Consider the following 20,724-nt stretch of genomic DNA (forward strand, 5'->3'; position numbering starts at 1 on the left):
CTGGCAAATACCCACCACCATCCCTGCTACTGGCTGCTTCCTTGCCGGGCTGTTGGAGCTCCAAAGAGATCAGGATAGGAGATTAGCTGGCTCTGCCTGAGCCTAGTGCAACACACAGCAAAGGATGGGTATTTCTCCCTTCAGGTACCCAGGGGAAGGGGGAAGAAAGCTCAGAACAAAGCCAGCTGCACCACCCAATTCTCTGCTGTTGGACATTATCTGTGCTGGGGGAATTCCCAGCATGACACTGTGTGGTGGTTTCTGCTCCATTCACCTCATCATGCAGGGAGCGGAGCAAGGCAGAGAATCTGCCCCAGAATATTGATTGCAACCCTTTGATCTTTGTGAAATAGGTTGTCTTCAGGCCAAAGAGATTGGACACCACAGTGCGACATGTTCATTTCCCTGGAGATGCAGTGCTTTGCCCCTTCCCAAGCTGTACCTCTCCATCCAGATGATGCAGCAGGACACTCATGTTTGACAGCATTATCGCTGGGATTTGTTCAGCCAGTTCTGTGAGAAAGGCAGCATAGCCCTTCACTCCAGAAGCATCCCGAGTCAGATCCTGTGGACATTTCTGTCCAATCTCCCTGCACAAAGAAAGAGTCAGTGCCCAAGGCTGGTGGGGATGGAGCGGGCAGGGGCTTGGAGAGTTTCTCACCTCAGCAGCTCTCCCACCATGCTCTTCATTCCATGCTCCGTAGCCCATAGGCTCACAGCCGCCGCAAACACTGGGGCTACATGTTCAAAGTGCTGCAGCATCTGGGAGATCTTCAGAGTTGCACCTGCCAAACCAGAGGAGGGGAGAAAGGGTCAGAGGATACTCAAGGGGGGGTTCCCCACATCAGGAAGGGGAGGTGACGGACTCACTGAGCATGTGGTCATAGTGAGTCAGAGCCATGGCAATCACATGCATTACTGCCTCTCGTGTGGCTCGATGCTTCTGGTGGCTGATGCTGGGCTTCTCTAGAATGCGGTAACAGCTGCCAGTCACTAAACTGAGAGGAAAATAGGGAGAGATTGTAAGGAGACCTGACACTGCAATCTGACAACCCAACCCAAGAGATCTGAACTGGGGGAGCCTCTCAGTTTCCACATCCTCACCGTGATCCACAGAGAGAATTGTTGCCTAGGCTCCAACTTCCCTATGTCCCAAGCAATGAGTAAGGCACTGTGTAAATAACGATTTCATGGACTGCATGAAAATCATGAAATTAGCCCACTATTGTGATTTTTCCAACAGCAGGGAGGCGTTCCCACCTACCCATTGAGGCTGCAGCTGCTCATCGTGGCTTAGTGGGCCAGTCCCATCCTGGGGAGGGGAGACAGACAGAAGTGTCTCAACACACGGCACCAGGTGGACTGGCTCAGCCCAGCCCAACTCACTCCACCCTAGCCATCACTGCTGCTTTTTGTCTGACCAGCAGGAAAAGGGGATGGCATTGAGAACGCCTTTCTGATGTTGGAAAATATCACAGCAGTTTGAAAAGGGTGGGAGAAGGGAGGAGAGAGACTCAGCAGCTGTGCATGTCCCAGGAAACAAACATTTACCCATGATGCTGCAGTGAACTAAAGAAAATTTTCTCAGGGCCTTCGCAGTGAGGCACCGATGCTCATAGATGTCTCAGCACTGGGAATGGTTCCCAAGCTTCTTTTCCTTGGTTCAGTCTTACCCTAGTCTCCCAAATTTCTTCTCAATCTATCTCCCTGCTCCCCGGCGGTTCACACCATACGGACTGCCTTTGAACAAGGTGGGACAAAACTGATTTCCCAGTCCATCTGTCCTCCTTCAAGTCAGCCCTTCCAAAAACCTCACCCCATGCAGCCATTCCATCCTGCCTACCGCTCCCCAGCATTCACTTCATCTCTGACCTGATGAATTCCTCCTCCACCACCAAACCACACCACAGTCGACGGAGGTCCAGTTGCAGCAGCTGTGTCAGCAACTGTATGAGGGGCTGCCTCTCCTCTTCCCAGCAGAAGCCAGAGCCCCTGGCGCGGTTCTTCTTGCTCTGAGGAGATTATGGGTATTCACATCAGCCAACATCGCCTTTGAAAAGTGGAGGTGACTCTCAAGCTTTATCGTAATGAAACCTTTGCCACACACCAGACAGGAGCCAAAGGGCTACACCAAATAGAACTACCTGCAGGCGCTCTCTTTTAATATGGGCAGAGAGTGTAGACCATGAAATTTCAGCTAAAGCGGCTGTAAACAGAGCCGAGTTTGCCCTAACCCCATTAGGAGGAACAGGGATTCTAGGGACAAATGTATTAAGAAACCTTTGTGCCATTGTAAACTTTTCCAATTCAACCTTATATGTACAGCCTGGATGCACCATTAAAGAAGAAGAGCCAGAAACTGTTTTTATCCATGCAGTACATCACTGCTCAGCACTTAAAGCTCATGAAATTTTAAAACAACCTGATGGCCTGCTGGTATCCATGATATGGCCAACACTGTCCAAGGAGTCTGGACTCAATAAATGTTGGCTTGTGGGAAAACTGATGCCCTAAAAAAGGTGACAGGATTGGACCCCCCACCTCAGCGGCAGTACCACTTCCCAGTGGCAGCTGAGCCCAGCATAAAAAAAGACTGTCAATAGTTTGTTTAAGCAAGGAGTCCTAGTAGAAAAAGCCAGCCCTAATAACAGCCCTGTCTAGCCAGCTCAAAAGGCAGATGGAAAAACCTGGTGCTTGACTGTTGATTCCCAAGCGATTGTCCACCCGTGGCTGCTATTCGCAACCAGAACGTAAAGGATTCTGACTTAAAAACATTGCAGGACGCTGATGCCCAAATTCAAAAATTGGCAAAGCAGGGCAAGCACAGAAATGGGAAATTTGGAGGGACACTACGGGCCCGGTATTAGCTAAAAAGGAAAAAGAGGATAATGCTGTTTGGGTAGCTCTCCAGAGAGTATGGAAAGAGATGATTGAACTAGCTCATCAGGATGGGCACTTCGGGGTCGAAAAGACGCTTGAACTATTAGAGGCAGCAGGGTGGTGGCCCAGCGTAAGAGAAGATGTGGAGCATTTTATCTATAACTGTTTACCGTGTGTCGCAAACAACCCAGACACACAGGTGACAAAAGGGTCACTGGGACACCAGCCTATTAAAGGACCTTGGCATAGATTGCAAATTGATTACATAGAACTGCCCTGCAGTAAAAAAAGGATTAAAATACTACCTTGTGATTGAGGATACTTTCACTAAGTGGCAATCCCCACTCTGAGGCAATCCCCACTCGGAAAAATGATGCCATGACTACTGTCAAAGTATTAATAAATTAAATATTTTCCTGATTCGGCTTACCTGATGAAATTGACTCTGACCAGGGTTCCCACTTTCACTATGTGAAACCCTGAAGATCAAGCAGCGATTTCATATCACACACCACCCACAGTCCTCAGGACAGGTAGAGAGAACTAACCGGACACTAAAATTAGCACCGAAAAAGGTGTCCGAGCAACAAGGAAAAGACTAGGTTGAAAAACTCCCTCTCGTATTAATGGCTGTGCGAGGCTCTGTAGCTGCTCATGGTTTCTCCCTGCATGAAGCCTTCACCGGTTGAAAAATGAAAATGCCTGAACAGTGGTGGTTGGGAGACATGATCCTGGACACACTGCAGCCACACGTCTTAAATGACACGTGGATCAGGGATCTGTTACAAGCAATTTCTGCAACTCAGAATCAACAAAAAATGGACAAGCAATTAGGCCCGCTACTGAGACCTAAAGAGTGGAGTGTCGGGGATAGAGTCATGTACCGGTCCCCAGATATGGTCACCTTCACTCCCATCTGGAAAGGCCCAGTGTACATCATCAACAAAGCAAGCCCCACTGTGTACCAAGTGGAAATTCGAACTGAAAAAAAGAAATTTCAGAAGTGGTTCCACTCCTCACAGCTAAAGGAATGGAAAGGCAGTTAAAATAGTTTTCTTTATTTTGTTTACTAATTGGTCTGTTAGGCCCCGTGCTGTATGTTGTGTTTTCCAGGTGCTGTCAAGATGTTGTGTTTCAGTATTATTGTATTGCTGGTGACACATATATCCACTATATAGGGGAATATCCAGAAGGGACAATGCAGAGGAGCAGTTTTTAAGCCAGGGTCTACCCACTAGTGCAATCAAACTGTCCTCATGCCTATCATATCGTCCCAATGGGTAGTTAAAGTACGAGATCGCTAGAAAGAAATTAATTTTCAACCCTGTGAAAAAATTAACAGGCGTACGTGTGTCCCGGTTGTTTTGTATTATAAAAATGTATGCTTAAGTAATGATCAAGCAGAATGTCAATATTTTATGTATTAGGAGTATTCAAAACAAAGTGTTATCATTGATATTGGGAAAGGGTGTATGTGTCTTCGAACTACATGTAATGTACTAATAATCAATTCACAAAATGTTTTAAATGAAAGCTCTAACCGGTTTTGTAAAGTTGTAGAAATTTTAGGATGTGATTTTAACTTTAATAGACAAACACTTGACCAACAATCTTTCACTTGGGGATTTTCATATATTTAATAAGACTGATTTAAATGATGTCCAATTAGGAATGTGCTCAGATGAGCTGCAGAAACTAATTCACCACCCAGATTTATATAAAAAGGTTCAAGAAGTTCAAACTTCAGCAAACCACACTGTTATTACCGTGCAACATGTGAGCAAATCCAGTATCCATTTATAAGACAAAGCAAAAGATACCAGGCAGCACAGCATGTGGGAAATCCTTTTTGGGTGGTCTCCAACTGCCACTAGCAATCTAAATTTGGCTTTACACCCCCTTGTGGTGGTTTTGAACATTGGCGTATTGTTGACAATAATACAATAATTCTCATATGTAGGACCCAATGACTGTTCTTACAAATCGAGTTCCGTGCCCGTGAAGAAGAGCTGCGTGCTTTCTTAACTCAAATATAAATGCAGGCACCCAAGCATGTCCAGGGAAAAGATGTAACCTCGGAGGTAATGGCACTACCTGCCTTGATGGTAATGCTGGAATGTCTAGGTGATGACACATAAATGCCTTATGGGCATCAAGACAGGGACCGTAGACCATGAAATTTCAGCTAGGCTGGGCCTATTTATAACATTAAGCTACCAAATATTAATAAGTTGCATATTGCAGAGTATGTGAAATGGTGGCTGAAGTCCCTTTTGAAAAGGGGTTGTTGTTTCTCATTTCAACACACCCACGCTGTCTTTCCATTCTCAAAGTATGTCTGGTATTTCATTAAGATAACTGCTTATTAATTGCCTCTCTTGTCTGGACCATCTTCCCTAATGAACTTATCCTCTGGGAGTAACTCATCTATGCAGTAAACAGAAGTGTGTTAAATGCAGGGCGTGCTAGACCTCCATGGCTCCAGACCTCTCAAAATACCTTATGATCAAAGCCAATGGCTGGATGCCACCCCAGGTATTGCTCAATTTAATCACAACAACCCCAATACCCCTTTGTTTGAAGGGTGGAACACTGAAACTAAACAACAAATCTAGGTGGCTAGCACCTTTTCACTAAGTAAAACACATGGGTCTCTCCCTCTTGTATTGTTTTCAGGAATTCCTGTGTTTACTCATGTAAATTACCAAAATGCTTTGAAAAACATTGAATTTAAGAATATAAAAGAGAAGCAATGGAAATAAGCAAGGCAAGCAAGCTTCAAGAGTGAAGAATCACTCTGGACAAGAAACTGGCAGGACCTGCCATTTTTGCCCAGCTGTCTTCTGAGATCATGCTGGATCCAGGCTCTCGGGGGAAGCTACTAAGAAACCATCGCTGCCTCTTGCCTGCATTGGTAAGGATAATGGCTTTTGCAGCTAAAATACACTGGACCTTTGGTTTGGGGGCTCATTTTATATGTTTATAAGTATAATAATTAAAGCCTTTCTGTCATTATCGAACGAGAGCCGTGTCAATTCCTGAGCACACACTAGCAGATCCCAGTCTGTGAGTTAACAGAAAGGCCATGTACTTGAGAAGAAAAGCTGGTATATTGGAACAGCAACAGAGAAGTGGGAGGTAGCACACAGAGCAGCCTGACATTAGCGGAGCACTGCATGCTGTAATCTCCTGAAGCTGTTGCCCATAAGCAACTCCTTAGAGGTGCATGTACCGCCTGGCTCTCCTCATTTCATATTGGCCTTGCCAGTATCCATATGGGAACTCCCAGTAATGGCACTGAACTGACTTTGCAGTCCTCTGAGAGAACATCAGTGTGTAGGAACAAAGCTGCACACAGTCCAGCAAGTTTATGCATCTTCATTTCCACAAAATCCACCCTGCCCCCATATTTACCTTCCCATTGGGATCCAGCCCTGCCACGCCACTCTTGCAAGAGTCTGTTTCAAAGGCCTCCGCTAGGTGAGTCAGTACATAGCAGTTCATTTTAAGAGCATTGAGGTGAGCAGTGCGGTCTGAAGGGCTCAGGTCATGAGTATCCAAGATGGAGGAGAGGTCACTGGAGTGACGGGACACCACTGGAGGGAGGTGGGAAGGCATAAACTTCACTATTCATATACACCGTAAGCACCCACTTCCCTTGTAACAAACTTACAGCAGTCATCAGATTACCAAAGACCTGTGCTCAATCCACATCGGCCATAATTTGGGCTGCCCCCTGTGACCCAAGACCCGGAAATGCTAAGCTTGCCCTGTCCCCATATCCTGTCCAGCTCCTAGGATCACTTGCTAGGAGCAGACTCATCCCCTCCGGGAATGAAATGGAAAATGGGACTTCCTGTCGGTCTGCCCTTACAGCAAACGCACAAAACTCTGCACTGCCTGCCAAGATTACAGACCTGTATCGGGGATGGGTTGAGGGTGCAGCCCAGCCAATGGGGTCACATTTGCCTTCATATCATCATAGAGCTGCAGGAAGGAAGCAAAAATCTCACCAACCCCTCCAAAAGGAGAGAAGGGTCCTCATACCCACCTTTCACCATCAGCTCCAGGGCATCCTCCTTGACTGCAGCATCTACGGATCGGAAGTGGCTGTGAGGCAGAGACAACAGATGACAAAATTCAGAAGGACCACTGGCAGTAGGCCTAGTTCAAGGCTGTAACACAAGAGGCTTTAGGAACAACTCTAGACTTCTCCTCTAAACCCCATCCTCTCCCCACCTGCCCGCATTTGTGTGAAGGTTCAAAGAGGTACAGAGGAGAGCTGCCCTGGAGAATCTGAAGACAAAAGAACTGATCAAACTGATTTTAACTCACTGATGGGTTTACTTGTATTCAGAAAATTCTGTGCTCAAAAATGCATGTGCTGTAATTTTGGGGAGGATACACTATATTCCTCCTCAGATAACAGACTGAGCACCTACATTAAGAGCAAAACTCTAACTATAGAACTGCATCAGCACCTCCTAAGCAGGCCCCTACATATATACAAGGAAGATTTCATAGAAGAACATTTTTAAAAAGTTATAAACAAAATGTGGATCTAGGTAAGCCAGTGAATGATTAGAATTTATAGCTAATTGAATAAGCTTATTAAGCAAATATCACTTCACTTTTGAGTACCAAACATTAGCTATGGTCTGGAAATGCAAATCATAGGAAGGAGTGGGAGTCTGATATTACACTAATACAAAAAGTTTAAAAAGACAAAGGCAATGCAAGAAGTTGTAACGTAGTTACTAAGGGCCTGTCTGTACTTTAAATCTTTGCTAGTACAGATATATTGCCAAAAACGAGCACAGATGCGGTTACATACCCCTTATCGACATAGCTATGCCAGCAAGCTTTGTAGGCTTGGCCCAAGTGCAAATCAAGAGTTTTCCCACCACAAACTATGGAAACTGCAAGGTGAGCTTACCTAAGCAATTTTCACTCCAGCCTTAATATTGAATTCAGATACACTAACCATCACACCCAATACTATTGAACAACCAGCAACCCAGACAAACCAAGTTCTTCCTCCTGTAATAAAATTCACCAACAGCTACAACACACACACTTCAAAAGGTGTCAGTTTTGTCCTAATGCGGAACGGAGGGGAGGTGGGAAAACATACCTAAAATATTTGTGGGATTGGAAATCTGCTTCTTGCCCAGTTCTAACATTCCCTTCCCTCCAGGAACTCCTAATTCCCAGCCCCACCACAGCTTAACACCCTCCCCGTTCCCAAGATAGCCTCCTGTAGTAACCAATTAGTCAATGCTGATGTTATTGCATCACTAACTAATACCCCAATGGGATGAGCGCAGGATGGGGGCAGGTTCACGGAACTCATAGCATCAGGACCCCCTGCGCTGAGGGAGATGAGGCATCTATAAACAGACCCAGCCAGGGGCTTGGAACCCTATGGATAAGATTACAGGGAGGGGGTGTCCAGCTCAGTCAGATTGGTACAATCTGCCTCACTGGCCCACCGCATCTGGATATCTGTGCAGACACATCCAGAACTTTGGTCTCCTGCACCGTTGGCAGGAGTGTGAGCAGCAGTGCCCATAACCACTGATCCGGACACGCCATCACCCCTGAAGCCCATGACCACCTCCCCCCAACCCCTGCAGGGTGAGATATATACTCACTGTAGCAGGCTGTAGAAGGTGTCGAAGTGCTGCAGCATGGCCAGCGGCCCCTGCGCCCGGAACACCACCCGAAATTCTGAGGAGACAGGGGGACACAATTAACACATTACTGCCAACTGCAAAAGATCAAAAATCATGAACCAGATGCCAAAAAGTCATGAGATTGGCCCCACACATGATGAGATTTAAAAAAAACCCACAAAAACTATCAAGAGGCTACAAAAAATATAGATTGACTTTTTAACTCCTCTCTACTCCTCCGGCTACACGTGTGTAATAATTTCAGGCTGAAAAGCCAACCTTTAACGGACCCAAAATGGATGCCTCTCCCTGGCCACTCAGATGGAGACTCCACTTACCCTCTCCTACCCTTAAGATAGGGGAATGGTCATCCATTGTCTATTACTGTCTTGACTTCCCCTGTCACCTGCCTCACTTCCAGAAGGATTCTCCCCTTCCCCGGACCCAGCATCACCACCTCTCTGACTCCCTTGGTGCATCTCCTCTGCTTGGATGTCAAGTAGAGAAGTCCCACGGCAATGGGAGGGAAGTGTTGTTGTGAGGCCTGGAGCCCCAGATCCAGCAGCAGCATTTCCCCAACTCCCCCCTCTGACTTATGCTGCACCAGGACCCTCTCTCACTGCTACAGGACCATACATGAACTGCACAGATGCCAAATCTCCGTAGTTTTCAGTAAGCCCTCCAATTTTTAAAATGTATTTACAAAATTACTAATTCAGGCCTCAATCTACTAATTTTGGAAGCATGCACATGTTGTACAATACATGTGTGTCACTCATTACCATTCAGGTCCAATGGACACAGCAAATAGCGCTGTGGCTAGAGGGCATTCTTCTCCACCGCCCCTGTGGCACACGCACAGGCTGTGCCAGGAGAGTCTGATAAGAAGCAAGCTGCAGCAATTCTGAATGGGTTGGGGCACTACTGGAGTCACCAGCGAGGCTGCATGTTGTGCTTGATCTGTCCCATGTGGACCCTGCTGGACTATGTTTATGCACGCTACATACCTAGAGCACACCAGCAGGGCTCACAGGGGGCAGTCAGAGGCGAATCCAGCACCCCAAACCCCAATGACAGCACTACAGTATATCTTCTCAGACCCTGACTGTGTAGCTGGAGGAGGCAGTAATGGCAGAGGATGAGAACGGGAACATGACAGAGGAGAAGAAGAGGAGAATTATCCCTGGAAAAAGGTCCAGGCCTGGGACTGACCAGGCTAATTAAAGATCTAGGTGATGTATGAGGATGGCTTTCCTACGGCTGATCCTCCCCTTCTCCCTGTTTGGGGTACCGAGTCAGGGGCACAATGAAGGCGGGAGGGCCCAACTCCCGCCTTGTACATAAACAGGAGAGGAGAGAGATGTCCAAGCAAGCGCCTTAATTTTTTTCCACACGCATCTCTACATGTCTCCGAGAGCAAGACTGGCATCTTTATGGAAGGTAAAGCTCAGGGGCAGGGCTGGTCCGTGTCCTCAGGCCTGGGGGGGGGGGGGTGGGTGGTGTGTGTCACAGGATCAGAGGAACTTCTGGTGTCACCACAACAGCTTCTCCGGGCCACAGACTCCAACACCCCCTAACCCATGAACCCGGGACAGCTGGGAGGGCACTGCCCTTCCCCCACGGCTATCTCCAGGCTGGGGAGCTGCCATACGAGCCCTTTCATCTCCCACCCCCGCCACTAACCGCCTAACCCCCCCCCCCCCCGGCCCACAATCCCCTGCCCCCCCCACAGCCCCTACCTCGGCCCCTTCCTCTTCAGCCCCGCCGAGAGCCCTGGGAGGCGGCGGCGGCCATTTTGCGTAAGGGGAAACTCGAGCGCGGCCGCAGTCGCCCCCCACCCGGCTGGGGACGGCCGAGAGGCGGCCCCGCCAGCAGCCGCACAGGCAACCCCCGTGGGAGCCGCGCCTCGCCTCGCCGGGCGGCTCTCACCTGCCAGCTGCCCGGCCAGCTGGGCCCGAGGCAGCACCTCCTGCACCACGTACTGCGCGGGGCCCCCGCTCCGGAGCAGATCGGCCGGGGACAGGGGCAGGTGAAACTCCCAGGGCAGCGACGGCGGCATCTCGGGGCCTGGCGCCGGCTGCCCGAGGCGAGCAGCGGCTTGGCGATGCGATCCGCCCCTCCCCCGCTCGCACGCGCCGGCTCCGGCTGGGTGCTTGTGGAGCCTCCCAACGGTCAAACCGTGCCGCCCTCAGGCCCGCACCACAAACACCCCGCTTCGGCCTATCAGCGCGCGCGCCCGGAGCGCCAGGCAGCCAATCAAAGCACAGAGCGCTTCCTTTCGCCTCAGCCAATCACCCACCTGCGAGCCAGCCCAGCCAGCCAATCCCCAGACCGGCCGGCTTGGCGCCCATTTAGTCCTCCCGCCTTCGAATCACAACCGCCTCTTTGTTACCAACCGCCAATCAGAGGGCGGCTGGAACGCAGCCGCCAACCGGAGCCCACAGGCTCCTTCCCGCGGCTCAGAATCAGCAGAGCCCGGCCGCTGCTGCGCAGGCGCCGCTAGTGCGGGCTTCTTCCTGACTCGGGCTTGGGCGGGGCCTCAGGGACTGTCCCGGATGGTGATAGCGTAAGGCCTCCGGGCGGGAAGAGTAGCTAGGGAAGGTGAAACAGGCCGCGCGGGGGAGCGGTGCATGCTGGGAGGCAGTTCATTAAGATGGCCGGGCGGCTGCGGCCCGCCGGGTCTCGTGCAGTGCGCGAGGGTTGCCTCTAGCGACCGCCCCTCCTCCCCCCCCGGCCCGGCTGGTGCCGCGCGCGCATGTGACCGTGGCTCTGTCTTTGCAGGGCGGCGCCATGGGGACTCCGCTGCAGATGGCAGGATGGGGCCTCTGGAGCCGGGGCCTCCCTCTGATCCAGGCCGCGAGGAGCCTGCACTGTGGTGAGCGGGGCGGGCGGGCTGCACGGCCAGGCCCTCCCGCCCCAGACCGGGTATTGCCCTCCCCTACCCCTCCCCTCCCCGCCAGGCAGAGGCGACCTGCGGGGTCAGGCCCTTCCTCTGAGCATCTCCTTCCTCCGCTGTTTTCTCCATTTCCAGGGGTCTCCAGCTGGGTCCATGTGAGGGAGCCGCCTGAGCCCAAAGAGGTCGATCGCTGGACAGAGAAACGAGCCTTATTTGGGGTCTATGACAACATAGGGATTCTAGGTGAGGGACCACGGCTGGGTCTGAGGACCCCATGGTAGAAGGGACAGTGAACTCGAACCCAGGACCTTCCTGGAGCTAACCTCTCTGCCCCTTGTGGCTGTTTTCTTATTACTGCCTCTGTTTCCCCCTACCCCTTCCTCCTCAGGAGACTTCCAGGTTCACCCCAAGAACTTGATCAGAGGACCCCGATGGCTGCGAGGCTGGCGGGGGAATGAGCTGCAGAGATGCATCCGCAAGAGGAAAATTGTCGGTGCACAAATGTTTGACCAAGATTACAAGAATCTCAACAAAAGGATCCGTTTCCTGTACAAACGCTTCAACCGCACTGGAAAGCACCGCTAGGAACTGACCTGTGAGAGCTAGCCATGTGCATCCTGGAGGGATTGGTATCCTGAGGGGAACAGGCTGAGCACTTAGAATTGTGCACGGGATGGGGGGGTTGTAAAATCATAATAAACTGAATTTCTCTTCTACAACCACCTTCTCTCTCTGATCCTGCTTGTTCAGTCCTGGGCTCCCTTTGCACACGTTTGCTGATTCTTCTTCCTTCAACACCACCCTTAAACATCTCTTCTTACTGCTTCCCTTAGTTCAGTTCCCCATCTTCTCTGTATTGATCTGTTGCAGCCCCCTCCCTGTAGTATCTGGATTCCAGCGTCACAGTTTTTCACACCAACCTTAGTATTGAAATGACAAAGAATATTAAATATTTTAAATTTCCAGCACTCTGACAACCTTAATTCCATTTTATAACTCTCCCAGAGAGTTACAAATCTATTTTGTATTCTTCTTCTCCATTGATTTCCCCATCTACTACAGCTGACTCTTCAGTGATCTATTTGGCCTTCAAAACCCTCCAATGAATTGTGACTTGAGTAATTCTGAAGTTGCCTTAGCAGCCTAGAATTGAAGTTGCATTGAAATATGTCTTTAAAGGATGATTAATACTTCTAATTCATGCTAGTGCCTGTGTTTAATCTCTATATTTAATATATTCCCTGAACAGGTGAATTTTCTTAGCCAAAATGTAATTTAAGCAGATGAAATTTAGAGAAACCTGTTTTTGAAATTTTCCCTTAAGTTAGATTGTCATCAGGTTCTTTTATAGGGACAGCCCTACGGGATCAGAGCTGAGGTCTAGTGTCCTGTCTCTTAGAGGGTCTAGTACCAGATCCTTCAGATGCATCTGTAAGACACCTACAGTAGGCAGATCTGTGGTACTCTGCCCCCATTAGGTCACATCCTGATCTATCTCACTTAGAGGTGGGCTGAAACCAAGCGTAAAGTTTAATAGCCCTTCCAACATTTTTATTAATTATAACTAGATCTATTCAGTAGCTCTCTGAATGTTGCTAAATTCCCAACCCCACTCTACTCAGCTCTGTCCTTTGGTGCATCATCTAGCAGCTCTGTGGGAAGTTACATGGGGAAGTGAGAGACAAGGTAGGTGAGGTAATCTCTTCACCTACCTTCTTGTTCTAATATCCTGGGATTGACAGGGCTATAACAACACTACATACAATAAGGGGATGTGAGGCAGACTCAGGGTGGGAGAAGAAAAAGGGTTGTGAATGGGGTCTTGGGCTGATGGATACCAGTACTTCTGTAATGAAGCATCAGCAGTTCACTGGCTTCTCTGAAATTTCCCATAGGGAGCTCTTGATTTCCCAAGGCCTCAGTATAGACACATGTTCCACTTCCTCCTGAAGCTGAATGAGAGGTTCTGTGGTGTCTCAGCAGAAGCAGTGTTGCATTGCCACGTTGCATCAAGAGTAACGGAGCTGTAACATTTCTCTCCTCCTCCAGGTGGTGGGGACAGCAGTCATTGTGGCTGGGGAGTTGAAACTGGAGTAGCAGTGCTTCCTTGGACGGAAGAAGCTTTAGTTGGTGTGCTCACAGAAGCCAGTAGTTTCCATTCTGATCCAGTGGGAGGCAGGAGTTGAAAGCTTTTGCTGCTTGGGTTGTGCCCCAGCACAGAACACTGCTGAGCTCTTTGCAGAGGGACAGAATGGAGGAATTCTGGACCCTAGGAGGCTCAGCAATAGGTCTCTAGTCTCCTAAAGCCTGGCTTTGCTTTTCCCCTTCCCATTCTATCAGTTTCTCATACCTTGTTGCCCAAACTCATTTTATTAGCAGTTCATATCGTTCTAATAAAGGATGGTGTGTTTGTGGGTCAAGCTATGAATATGCTACATATGCTCTTAACCTGTGCCTGTGGAGTATAGAAAGAACCATTGCACCTTAGTCCATTATACCCTTATCTCCTTTTCTCTTGATGGGATGGGGTGGATTAAATGTTCCTCCGCTCAGATTTAGTCTTGAGACTCTTTGGAGAGGTGATGGTAAAAAACCTGGGCTACATCCACACTAGTCTTTGGTGTTCTCTGCTGCTGCAGTGGCCCTGGGATCTTTTTCCAGTTGTGATAGCTGACCGTTAGGGACTGAGTTGGCTGGCTTCCTCATCTACAAGAGTCCTTCGGGGGCTTATTCATGTGGATCTGTCATCTGAAGGCATCCTAGTTAAGGCTGCAGCTTGATTTCCACTTTGGTGAGACCTGAGCCCAGTAAGCACACCACTAAATTGAATGTTAGTGAAATGAAGTGTCAGTGAATCTTTTAAAGGGAATGGGCAGGAGGGGTGTCCTTTAATGACAGCTTTCAGTTCTGTGACGCAGCTCACTGTCTTCTGATTTTTTTTCCTCACAATCTCCACACAACAGGTGACATGTTAGTGGTAGGTGGCACTGCAACACAGTATGGCAAGAAGAATAGTTGGTCTCGTAGAGCAGGAGAGGCAAACGAATCGACACACTGGAGTTCTGCACAAGCACCCTTGGCGAATGCAGGGGAGGGCACTGATGTGTGGCTAGTGTCACTGGTGGTTGTGGAGCCTGGTGATGTCAGGACGGGGGAGTGGCAGACAATCCCCAGCCCCGATTCCTTTGGGAGCTGAACCCCCTGTGGTGACGTTGGTGCATCAGGCCAGGGTGATTCTTTTTTGCAGCCTGATGCGATCGCTCCCTGCGACGCCGCCTTGCTGCGGCTGGATCCCACAATCAGAAGGGGTCTGGGGGAGCGCCAAGGAACGATTGGCCGGCGCTGGGGTGAAGCGGACTGGCTGTGCGTGAGACGCGGACGGCGCCCGGGCTGGCTGGGAGTGACGGACGGGGGAGGAGGGCCGCGGTACTTGTGGGCAGACAGGAGGGGGCGTGGCCGTGTGCTCCGGCGGCGTTGATTGGCCGGGGGGAGGGGCGTGGCCGGGGAGGGCGTGGTCCAATGTCACTCGACAATAAAAGGGGAGGCGGCTGCGACAGTCACAGTCCGGCGGCGGTGCAGTTCGAGTGTCGGGGCCGGTGCGCGAAGCTCCGAGTCTGCTGCGTCCTTCGCGGCCATGTGAGTAGCGGGGCCGGGCGCTGCCCCGGGGCGAAGCCGTAGCGGCTGCCCCGAGCTGTGCTGCAGCCCGCAGGACGCGTCCGCCCTCCCTCCCTCGGGACGAGGGGCAGCCCGCCGCGCTCCCCGCAGCCCCGGGGCTGGGACCGACCCCCGCCTTCGTGCGGGTCTCCGCTGGCACCAAATGCAACCTGCCCCTGGCGCCCGTCAGCTTCTGCAGCCAGACCCGCCCCCTTCCTCCCTCCCTCCGCCGAGTCCCCCCTGCCAGCGCCAGCCTGCCCCGCTCCCCCTGGCCCCCGCTCCTGCCCCTGCAGTCCCCAGCCGAGGGCTCCGGCGCGGGGGTCTGAGCAGAGCGGGGCCGTCACACGCGCCTGCTCACACCTCCCAGGATCGTCGCTTTTTTTTGCAACTGCATCACACTTGTTGGCTCCTCTTCAACCTGTGACTCAGCCGAACTCCTGGGTTCCCTGCAGCAGCAGCAGCAGCAGTACTACCACCACCCAGCCGGTCCCATCCCGTCTGGGCGCTGGGCACCAAGGGTGGGACTTTGCACTCGCCTTTAGGGAATTTCGTCTTGTTGCATTCAAGCCAATTCTCTAATTTGTCACGGTCGCTGTCCATTTTAATCCCATCCTCCACGGTGTTTGCCGCTCCGCCTATCTTGGTGTCCTGCGTACGTTTGATAAACATACTTTCCATGCCACGATCCAAATTGTTAATGGAAATATTAAATCGTTCTGGACCCAGGATTGACCCCACTACATACCTGTTCCTAGTCTGGTGTACTGTCATGAGATCATGTATCATTTCTTGCGCTTTCTCCTGGCTTTTCAATTTGGGACTTGACTCCTGATTTTCTGCTTTTCTCTTAAATCTGAGGTTCATGGCTGCACCCATATTATTCTGTTTCCTCTGTTGGGTATGTCTCCGTGTCTCCTCAGGTCTGATCCAGCTCAGCAACCTGCTCCTAGAGCCCCAGAAGGAGGTGCTCTTGGTGGGGATCCCCCTGGACCTCCCCCCCACACAGGTAGTAACCTTCGGACGCAGCACTCCCAGGCCCAGATAGATGAGGTAAGTCAGTGTCTCATGAGCTTGGTCCCTCTTTCTTATCGATAATTTGTATTCTCATGCTGCGTAGGACTAGTGTGATGGACTAGAACCCTCTTCTTGCTTTTGTGCCTCCCTCTGGGCCACTGTAACACATGCTGCTTTTCCTCTCTTACAGGTGGTAGGCATAATGCGTGTGAACGTAGACAAAGTGCTGGATCGAGACATCAGGCTGGGAGAGATGGACAGCAAGGCAAAGGAACTTGAGATTGATGCCTCAGTGTTTAAAACTAGTGCAGGAAAGCTGAAGAGGAAGTACTGGTGGAAGAACTGTAAGGTGAGCCCTGCCAACCCTCTCATGTCTCTTCCAATCAGGCCAGATCTATTTCCTGTCTCCCTGGGCTGTATCGGAGTGAAACTGAGGTTTATAAGACAGTTGCACTTTGTACACTTGGGGCAGCTTCCTGTATAAACCACAGCTCTAAGCTTCCTTGAAAGGCAAGGTGCACTGGAAGGAGAGTGGCCTGGATCTCTTCATTCCCTCCCTGAGGGGTGTGGAGTGCAGCCTTCCTCTGGATCCCTGCTTCTTCCTCACTGCTCTGCATGAGGGGCCTAGGGGACTGATGGTAGGGAGTGGGGGAGGATTAGAGATTGGAATCGACTAGGTCAGCGTTGCACCCATGACCTAGGATTTGAGGAAAACGTGCTGTGCTGCTAATTAGGACTTGCTGCTCCCCTTGCTTTAGAGACTCCTGATGCAGCTTGGACCTTTGTCTTCTGACTGTAAAAGCAGGTTTGTGATACTGGGGGCTGGACAGAGGAAATGCTACTCTGCACCAAGGGATGCGGTAGGGAATACTGAAACTTGGAGCTGTTCTGTCTCTGTCCTGTGGATGAGATTCCCCACCTGCCTTGGGAGACTCCACCCCATGACAACTCCTTCTGACCCTATTAACCCTTCACAATCTTTCTCCCCAGATGATGATCGTGCTGGGAGTGATCGGTGCCATTGTGATGGTGGCAATTGTACGTAAGTACCATATGGCATCTGACTAGAGGGTCTGGGAGTAACTTGCCTGCTCAAATGGTAGCTTCGGCCTGCTGGCTGAGGGACAAAGGAATACAGGAACCCCCACCACTTCCAGGAAAAAGTTATCTTCCAAATGCTTGGTGACGGATTGAGCATCTGGGAGGCTCCACAGAGAAAAATGGGATGTTCTAAATAGCATATAAAGGACCCAGTCTGGGAGCTCCCTCTCTTTGGGGGAAATGGTGCCTTCCTTCTATTCTGTCCCAGGTGTGACAGGCATGGCAGTGGGAGGGTTGGGAAGTCCCTTCCCTGGTTGGGGGTTTGGAGGCCTCAGTTGCTGACTGTGGGAACCTCGGTGTAACTTGCCCTCTTGTTCTCTCCTTTCTCTTTTCCTTCTGTTGCGTTGTCTCCAGTTTACTTTTGTACTTGAGAATGTGGCCCCTCAGTCTGCAGCCCACCTTCCCCTCTCTTCCTGTCTCCTTCCTTGCCCATGCGCCCCCTTCCACGTGGCTGCTTCATCTTCAGTTCTTCTGTTGGTTTTGTTTCTTTGTAAGATTTTGAAGCATCAACACCTGCTGCAGCCCCAGGGAGGGCTGGCTTAATTGTGGGGGAAGGGGCAGATGTTGCTCCCACCTTTAAACAAAACCAAACAAAAATCAGAGTTTGAGTTAGGGATGGCTTAGATGTCAACTTCATGCCAGCAGTGCTGGAAGGGTGGACTCCAAGGATGCAGAGCTGTGCCCTGGCCTAGCAAGTGGAAGGAGGACTCCAGTGTGATGGGTCATGAGAGTAGTGCCCCACCTGAGATCGGAACTTCGGGCGGGGTAACCTCAGCTCTTGTGGCGTTTCCCTTGAACTGCTGAAATCTAAACTAGTTTATGGTGGTCACTTGGCCTTCAGTTCCCCACAGACTGACGGGTTGTCCCATGCTCATGTTTGTGGCAGCTCTCAGCTTCATAGGAATGCAACAGGAAGGGTTGGTGATCCTTTCTCCTGCAACCCAGGGAGCGCAGCGGTGGCTGTATTGGGTTGGTATTCCTGTCACTGGTACAGACTTGTCAGCACCTCACCCTGTGAGGTACGTGACAGTAGCTAACCACTCTGGGGAAATCCAGGGGGTGGGGGCATTGGGACTGGTAGAGGGAGTGGGAATTGTGATGACTTTTTTCCCCCCTTGCTTCCCCAAGCTTTGTGGCTCATACTCTGTTGCATGGAGAGAGACGTGGGTTGGGGGCGGGTCCCAGGCGGGGAGGATCTCTGTTGCTTAAATCACCAGTAGAGCAACTGCATCTTGTGTACGTTTCTAGGCAAGTCTCTATCTTCTGCTCTGTTCTTTCTCCAAAGCCCTCCATCTCTGAAAAGAGTAGCAAAAAATGGTAGGGAAGGGTTAACTGTGGTTTTAAAAGTGAGAGCTCTGCTCTGAGAAAGGGCTTTGGGGAAATGTCATGAGAACTGGGTTCAGCAATTCTTCCATCTCCACATCTGCCCTGTTCACAAGCTTATAAACCTTTCTATATGTTAGTGCTACAAACTCTAACTTATACGCATGAGTCCGAGCCGGGCTCTGGCTAGGGCTTCTGGCATCTAGTCCAGCTCTGGGAAGGTGGGGCATCGAGTCTCATCAGTTGGAGCAGGGAAAACTGCATGACCTTCTGTGGGTAAGTCGCTTCTTTTGTGCCTCTGTCTTTCCCCTCTGTGACAAGCTACACAGTTGCTCTGCGTCTTTCGAAGTGTTGTGGTGAATTCTGTGCACAAGTCCCTACAGAATCTCTTGCATTTTGTTCTCGTAACAGAACCACTGAGGGTTGAGTGTAGGGAGAAAGGGAGCATTGTTCACTCTCCTAAACCAAAAGGAAGGCTTCCTCAGTTCCGGGAGTGCTGGCTATGCATTAGAACACACTTGACTTAGTGCGGGGGTCAGTGATGCTGGGAAGAGGAATGCCATCTGTGGGCGTGTCATGGGTGTGAGCTAGAAGGAATGCCGGTAAAGGAACAAAAGTTCTTTGTTGCCATAGGGTGTGCTGGGAAGGGTCTGGGTTTTGCATGCTCACCTCCATGAACCAGCATTTCATTTGCGCTGAGTCCATATCCCTGCAATTCCCATCCTGCCCCATCTTGGGGAGGGCAAGACGAAGAGCAGGAGTGAAGCAGCCCTCATTCCCTGAGCGCTTCCCCATCGCCTGTGGAGATTGATGGACAGAAGTACGTCTGCTGAGTAGGAGCCGGGACCAGATTGTGCTGCTGCCATAATTGTGGGGGAGGGCAGGCAAGACGATGCAAGGCTCCCAGACCAGCAGGAGCATCTCAAACTTTCCTGGACAAGCCCTCTCCCACCCCTCCTATTTCTCTGGGCTGTTTCTCCCACTTATCTTTCTGTTGGGGTTGTGTATGTTGTGCTCTTCATGTGTAGGCCAAAAACATTTCCCCCCCCGGCCCCTCTTCTTCTGAGCCTAAAGCAAGGGACTTCCTTCTCTCTCCACATAACCTCAGTGGCTGTCTCTCACGTGTGGTTTGTGTCTTCTCTCTAACACAGCTGTAACCTTCCCCTTGGGTGTGTATAGCAACTAGCTCATGTACTCTGAACCCTCTTCGAATAAACACAGTTCCACTACCTTACTTTGTCTGCTTGGTTTCTCTGTAGAGGTGGGGAAGTGCTACTGGGGTGCCTGGGGCAGGAGAGCAGACTCTCCTGCCATCTAGCTTTAACTTCTTGGGGAGGGAGCAGTACAGCTTCTGCCATTCCAGCGTGGAGCTGTAGAACCTCTGGGCTCTCGGGCAGTGGTTTTACAGTGCAGAGCTGGTTCTGAGACCCTAGAATGAAATGTGTCTCGGATCAAGAACTGGGGTTAGTCATGCGTGCTTGTCCAGTAGAATGTGATCGTGTAGTGCCTGAGCCACCTGCCTCTTCTATCAGCCCATGGCTTAGGTCCAAAACAAAGAGCACTAGGTAGGAGTGGTAACTTCTGAGGGGGCTATCAGCTATTCATAATGTGGGGGCTAGGGGGTGCAGAGGGCGATGCATGCTCTGCCTCACTCAACACAGACTTTACGAAGTCTGGGAGCAGTAGCATCCAGTGCTGCTTGAATTGTGTTGCACCTGGGGGTGGTGGGTGGGGTTCAGTAGCAATGCAGGAATGAGGAGCCCAGAGGAGACGCCCATAAACACAGGGACAATGGAAGACTTTAAGGAGAGAAGAGGCACTTAGAGGAGACACCCTTACTTAGCCGAGGGGATAGTGTGTGTGGGTGCAATATGTAGGGAAGGGCGTCTTTAGTGTTTCCTTTGCGAAAAGCAGGGGCTGAGAGCTACATGTTCTCCCGAAGACAGGGAAGAGGTTGGGGGTCCTGTGGTGTGGGCTGTGACAGTCATGGGTGGTCTGCAATGTCCCACCCCCCACCTGTATATGTTAGTGAAGTGGTAGCTGGAGCAGCCCCAGCAGACAGCTGAGTGTGGGGGTGCTGCCAGCTGGTGGGCAGAGGGGGAGGAGAAGAGGGTGGCTCTGGGCGGTGGTGGCTCTGGGCGGCGGTGGCTCTGGGCGGCGGTGGCTCTGAGGGTGAGTGGA

General features: G+C 50.8%; 3 protein-coding genes and 1 non-coding gene across 8 annotated transcripts in view; 2 read left to right on the plus strand and 2 right to left on the minus strand.

Moving 5' to 3' along the window:
* Positions 1–11,018, minus strand: part of NCAPD2 (non-SMC condensin I complex subunit D2) — a 49,086-nt gene extending 38,068 nt beyond the window's left edge. Inside the window, exons 1-8 of one of the 3 annotated variants that reach the window (XM_067545939.1) lie at positions 10,855–11,018; positions 8,535–8,610; positions 6,932–6,990; positions 6,295–6,476; positions 1,873–2,012; positions 871–998; positions 662–785; positions 443–590 (exon numbers count right to left, since the gene is read on the minus strand). In XM_067545939.1, coding sequence (XP_067402040.1) covers positions 443–590; positions 662–785; positions 871–998; positions 1,873–2,012; positions 6,295–6,476; positions 6,932–6,990; positions 8,535–8,610; positions 10,855–10,906 — 909 coding nt within the window. In that variant the 5' untranslated portion in view covers positions 10,907–11,018. Of the gene's footprint in view, positions 1–442; positions 591–661; positions 786–870; positions 999–1,872; positions 2,013–6,294; positions 6,477–6,931; positions 6,991–7,816; positions 7,826–8,534; positions 8,611–10,484; positions 10,724–10,854 lie in introns of those variants that run through there. The other 2 variants (XM_067545938.1, XM_067545940.1) reach the window with 2 other exon arrangements.
* LOC137151939 (small nucleolar RNA U85) lies at positions 6,557–6,868 on the minus strand. Its single transcript, XR_010919415.1, has one exon. It is a non-coding gene; the product is annotated as a small nucleolar RNA U85 (small nucleolar RNA).
* MRPL51 (mitochondrial ribosomal protein L51) lies at positions 9,924–12,170 on the plus strand. 2 transcript variants are annotated; one of them, XM_067545941.1, is made up of 4 exons: positions 9,924–9,995; positions 11,337–11,430; positions 11,587–11,694; positions 11,840–12,170. In XM_067545941.1, exons 1-4 carry the CDS (start codon positions 9,960–9,962, stop codon positions 12,034–12,036), a joined length of 435 nt encoding a protein of 144 aa, XP_067402042.1. In that variant the 5' UTR covers positions 9,924–9,959; the 3' UTR covers positions 12,037–12,170. The 2 variants fall into 2 exon arrangements, with proteins under 2 accessions (XP_067402042.1, XP_067402043.1); XM_067545942.1 differs by lacking the exon at positions 9,924–9,995 and adding an exon at positions 11,102–11,121.
* A 2,837-nt stretch (positions 12,171–15,007) lies between these two features.
* VAMP1 (vesicle associated membrane protein 1) lies at positions 15,008–19,774 on the plus strand. Of its 2 annotated transcripts, XM_067545944.1 has the most exons (5): positions 15,008–15,087; positions 16,026–16,155; positions 16,310–16,468; positions 17,110–17,161; positions 17,575–19,774. In XM_067545944.1, coding segments are annotated over exons 1-5 (360 nt in total). In that variant the 5' UTR covers positions 15,008–15,085; the 3' UTR covers positions 17,592–19,774. The 2 variants fall into 2 exon arrangements, with proteins under 2 accessions (XP_067402045.1, XP_067402044.1); XM_067545943.1 differs by lacking the exon at positions 15,008–15,087 and having other exon boundaries at positions 16,006–16,155.
* The last annotated feature ends 950 nt before the right edge of the window (positions 19,775–20,724 follow it).

The sequence above is a fragment of the Emydura macquarii genome, unplaced genomic scaffold, assembly GCF_026122565.2.
Source record: "Emydura macquarii macquarii isolate MOO-44397 ecotype Brisbane River unplaced genomic scaffold, CSIRO-AGI_Emac_v2 contig_1119, whole genome shotgun sequence".
Classification (NCBI taxonomy): Eukaryota; Metazoa; Chordata; order Testudines; family Chelidae; genus Emydura; species Emydura macquarii.

Bases quoted from the DNA above. Each gene is read 5' to 3' on its own strand.
- VAMP1 (XM_067545943.1), top strand. From the start codon at position 16,006: ATGTCTCCGTGTCTCCTCAGGTCTGATCCAGCTCAGCAACCTGCTCCT. The intron at 16,156-16,309 runs GTAAGTCAGTGT...CCTCTCTTACAG, and splicing joins CCCAGGCCCAGATAGATGAG to GTGGTAGGCATAATGCGTGT. The intron at 16,469-17,109 runs GTGAGCCCTGCC...CTTTCTCCCCAG, and splicing joins ACTGGTGGAAGAACTGTAAG to ATGATGATCGTGCTGGGAGT.
- MRPL51 (XM_067545941.1), top strand. From the start codon at position 9,960: ATGTCTCCGAGAGCAAGACTGGCATCTTTATGGAAG. The intron at 9,996-11,336 runs GTAAAGCTCAGG...CTGTCTTTGCAG, and splicing joins GACTGGCATCTTTATGGAAG to GGCGGCGCCATGGGGACTCC. The intron at 11,431-11,586 runs GTGAGCGGGGCG...CTCCATTTCCAG, and splicing joins CGCGAGGAGCCTGCACTGTG to GGGTCTCCAGCTGGGTCCAT.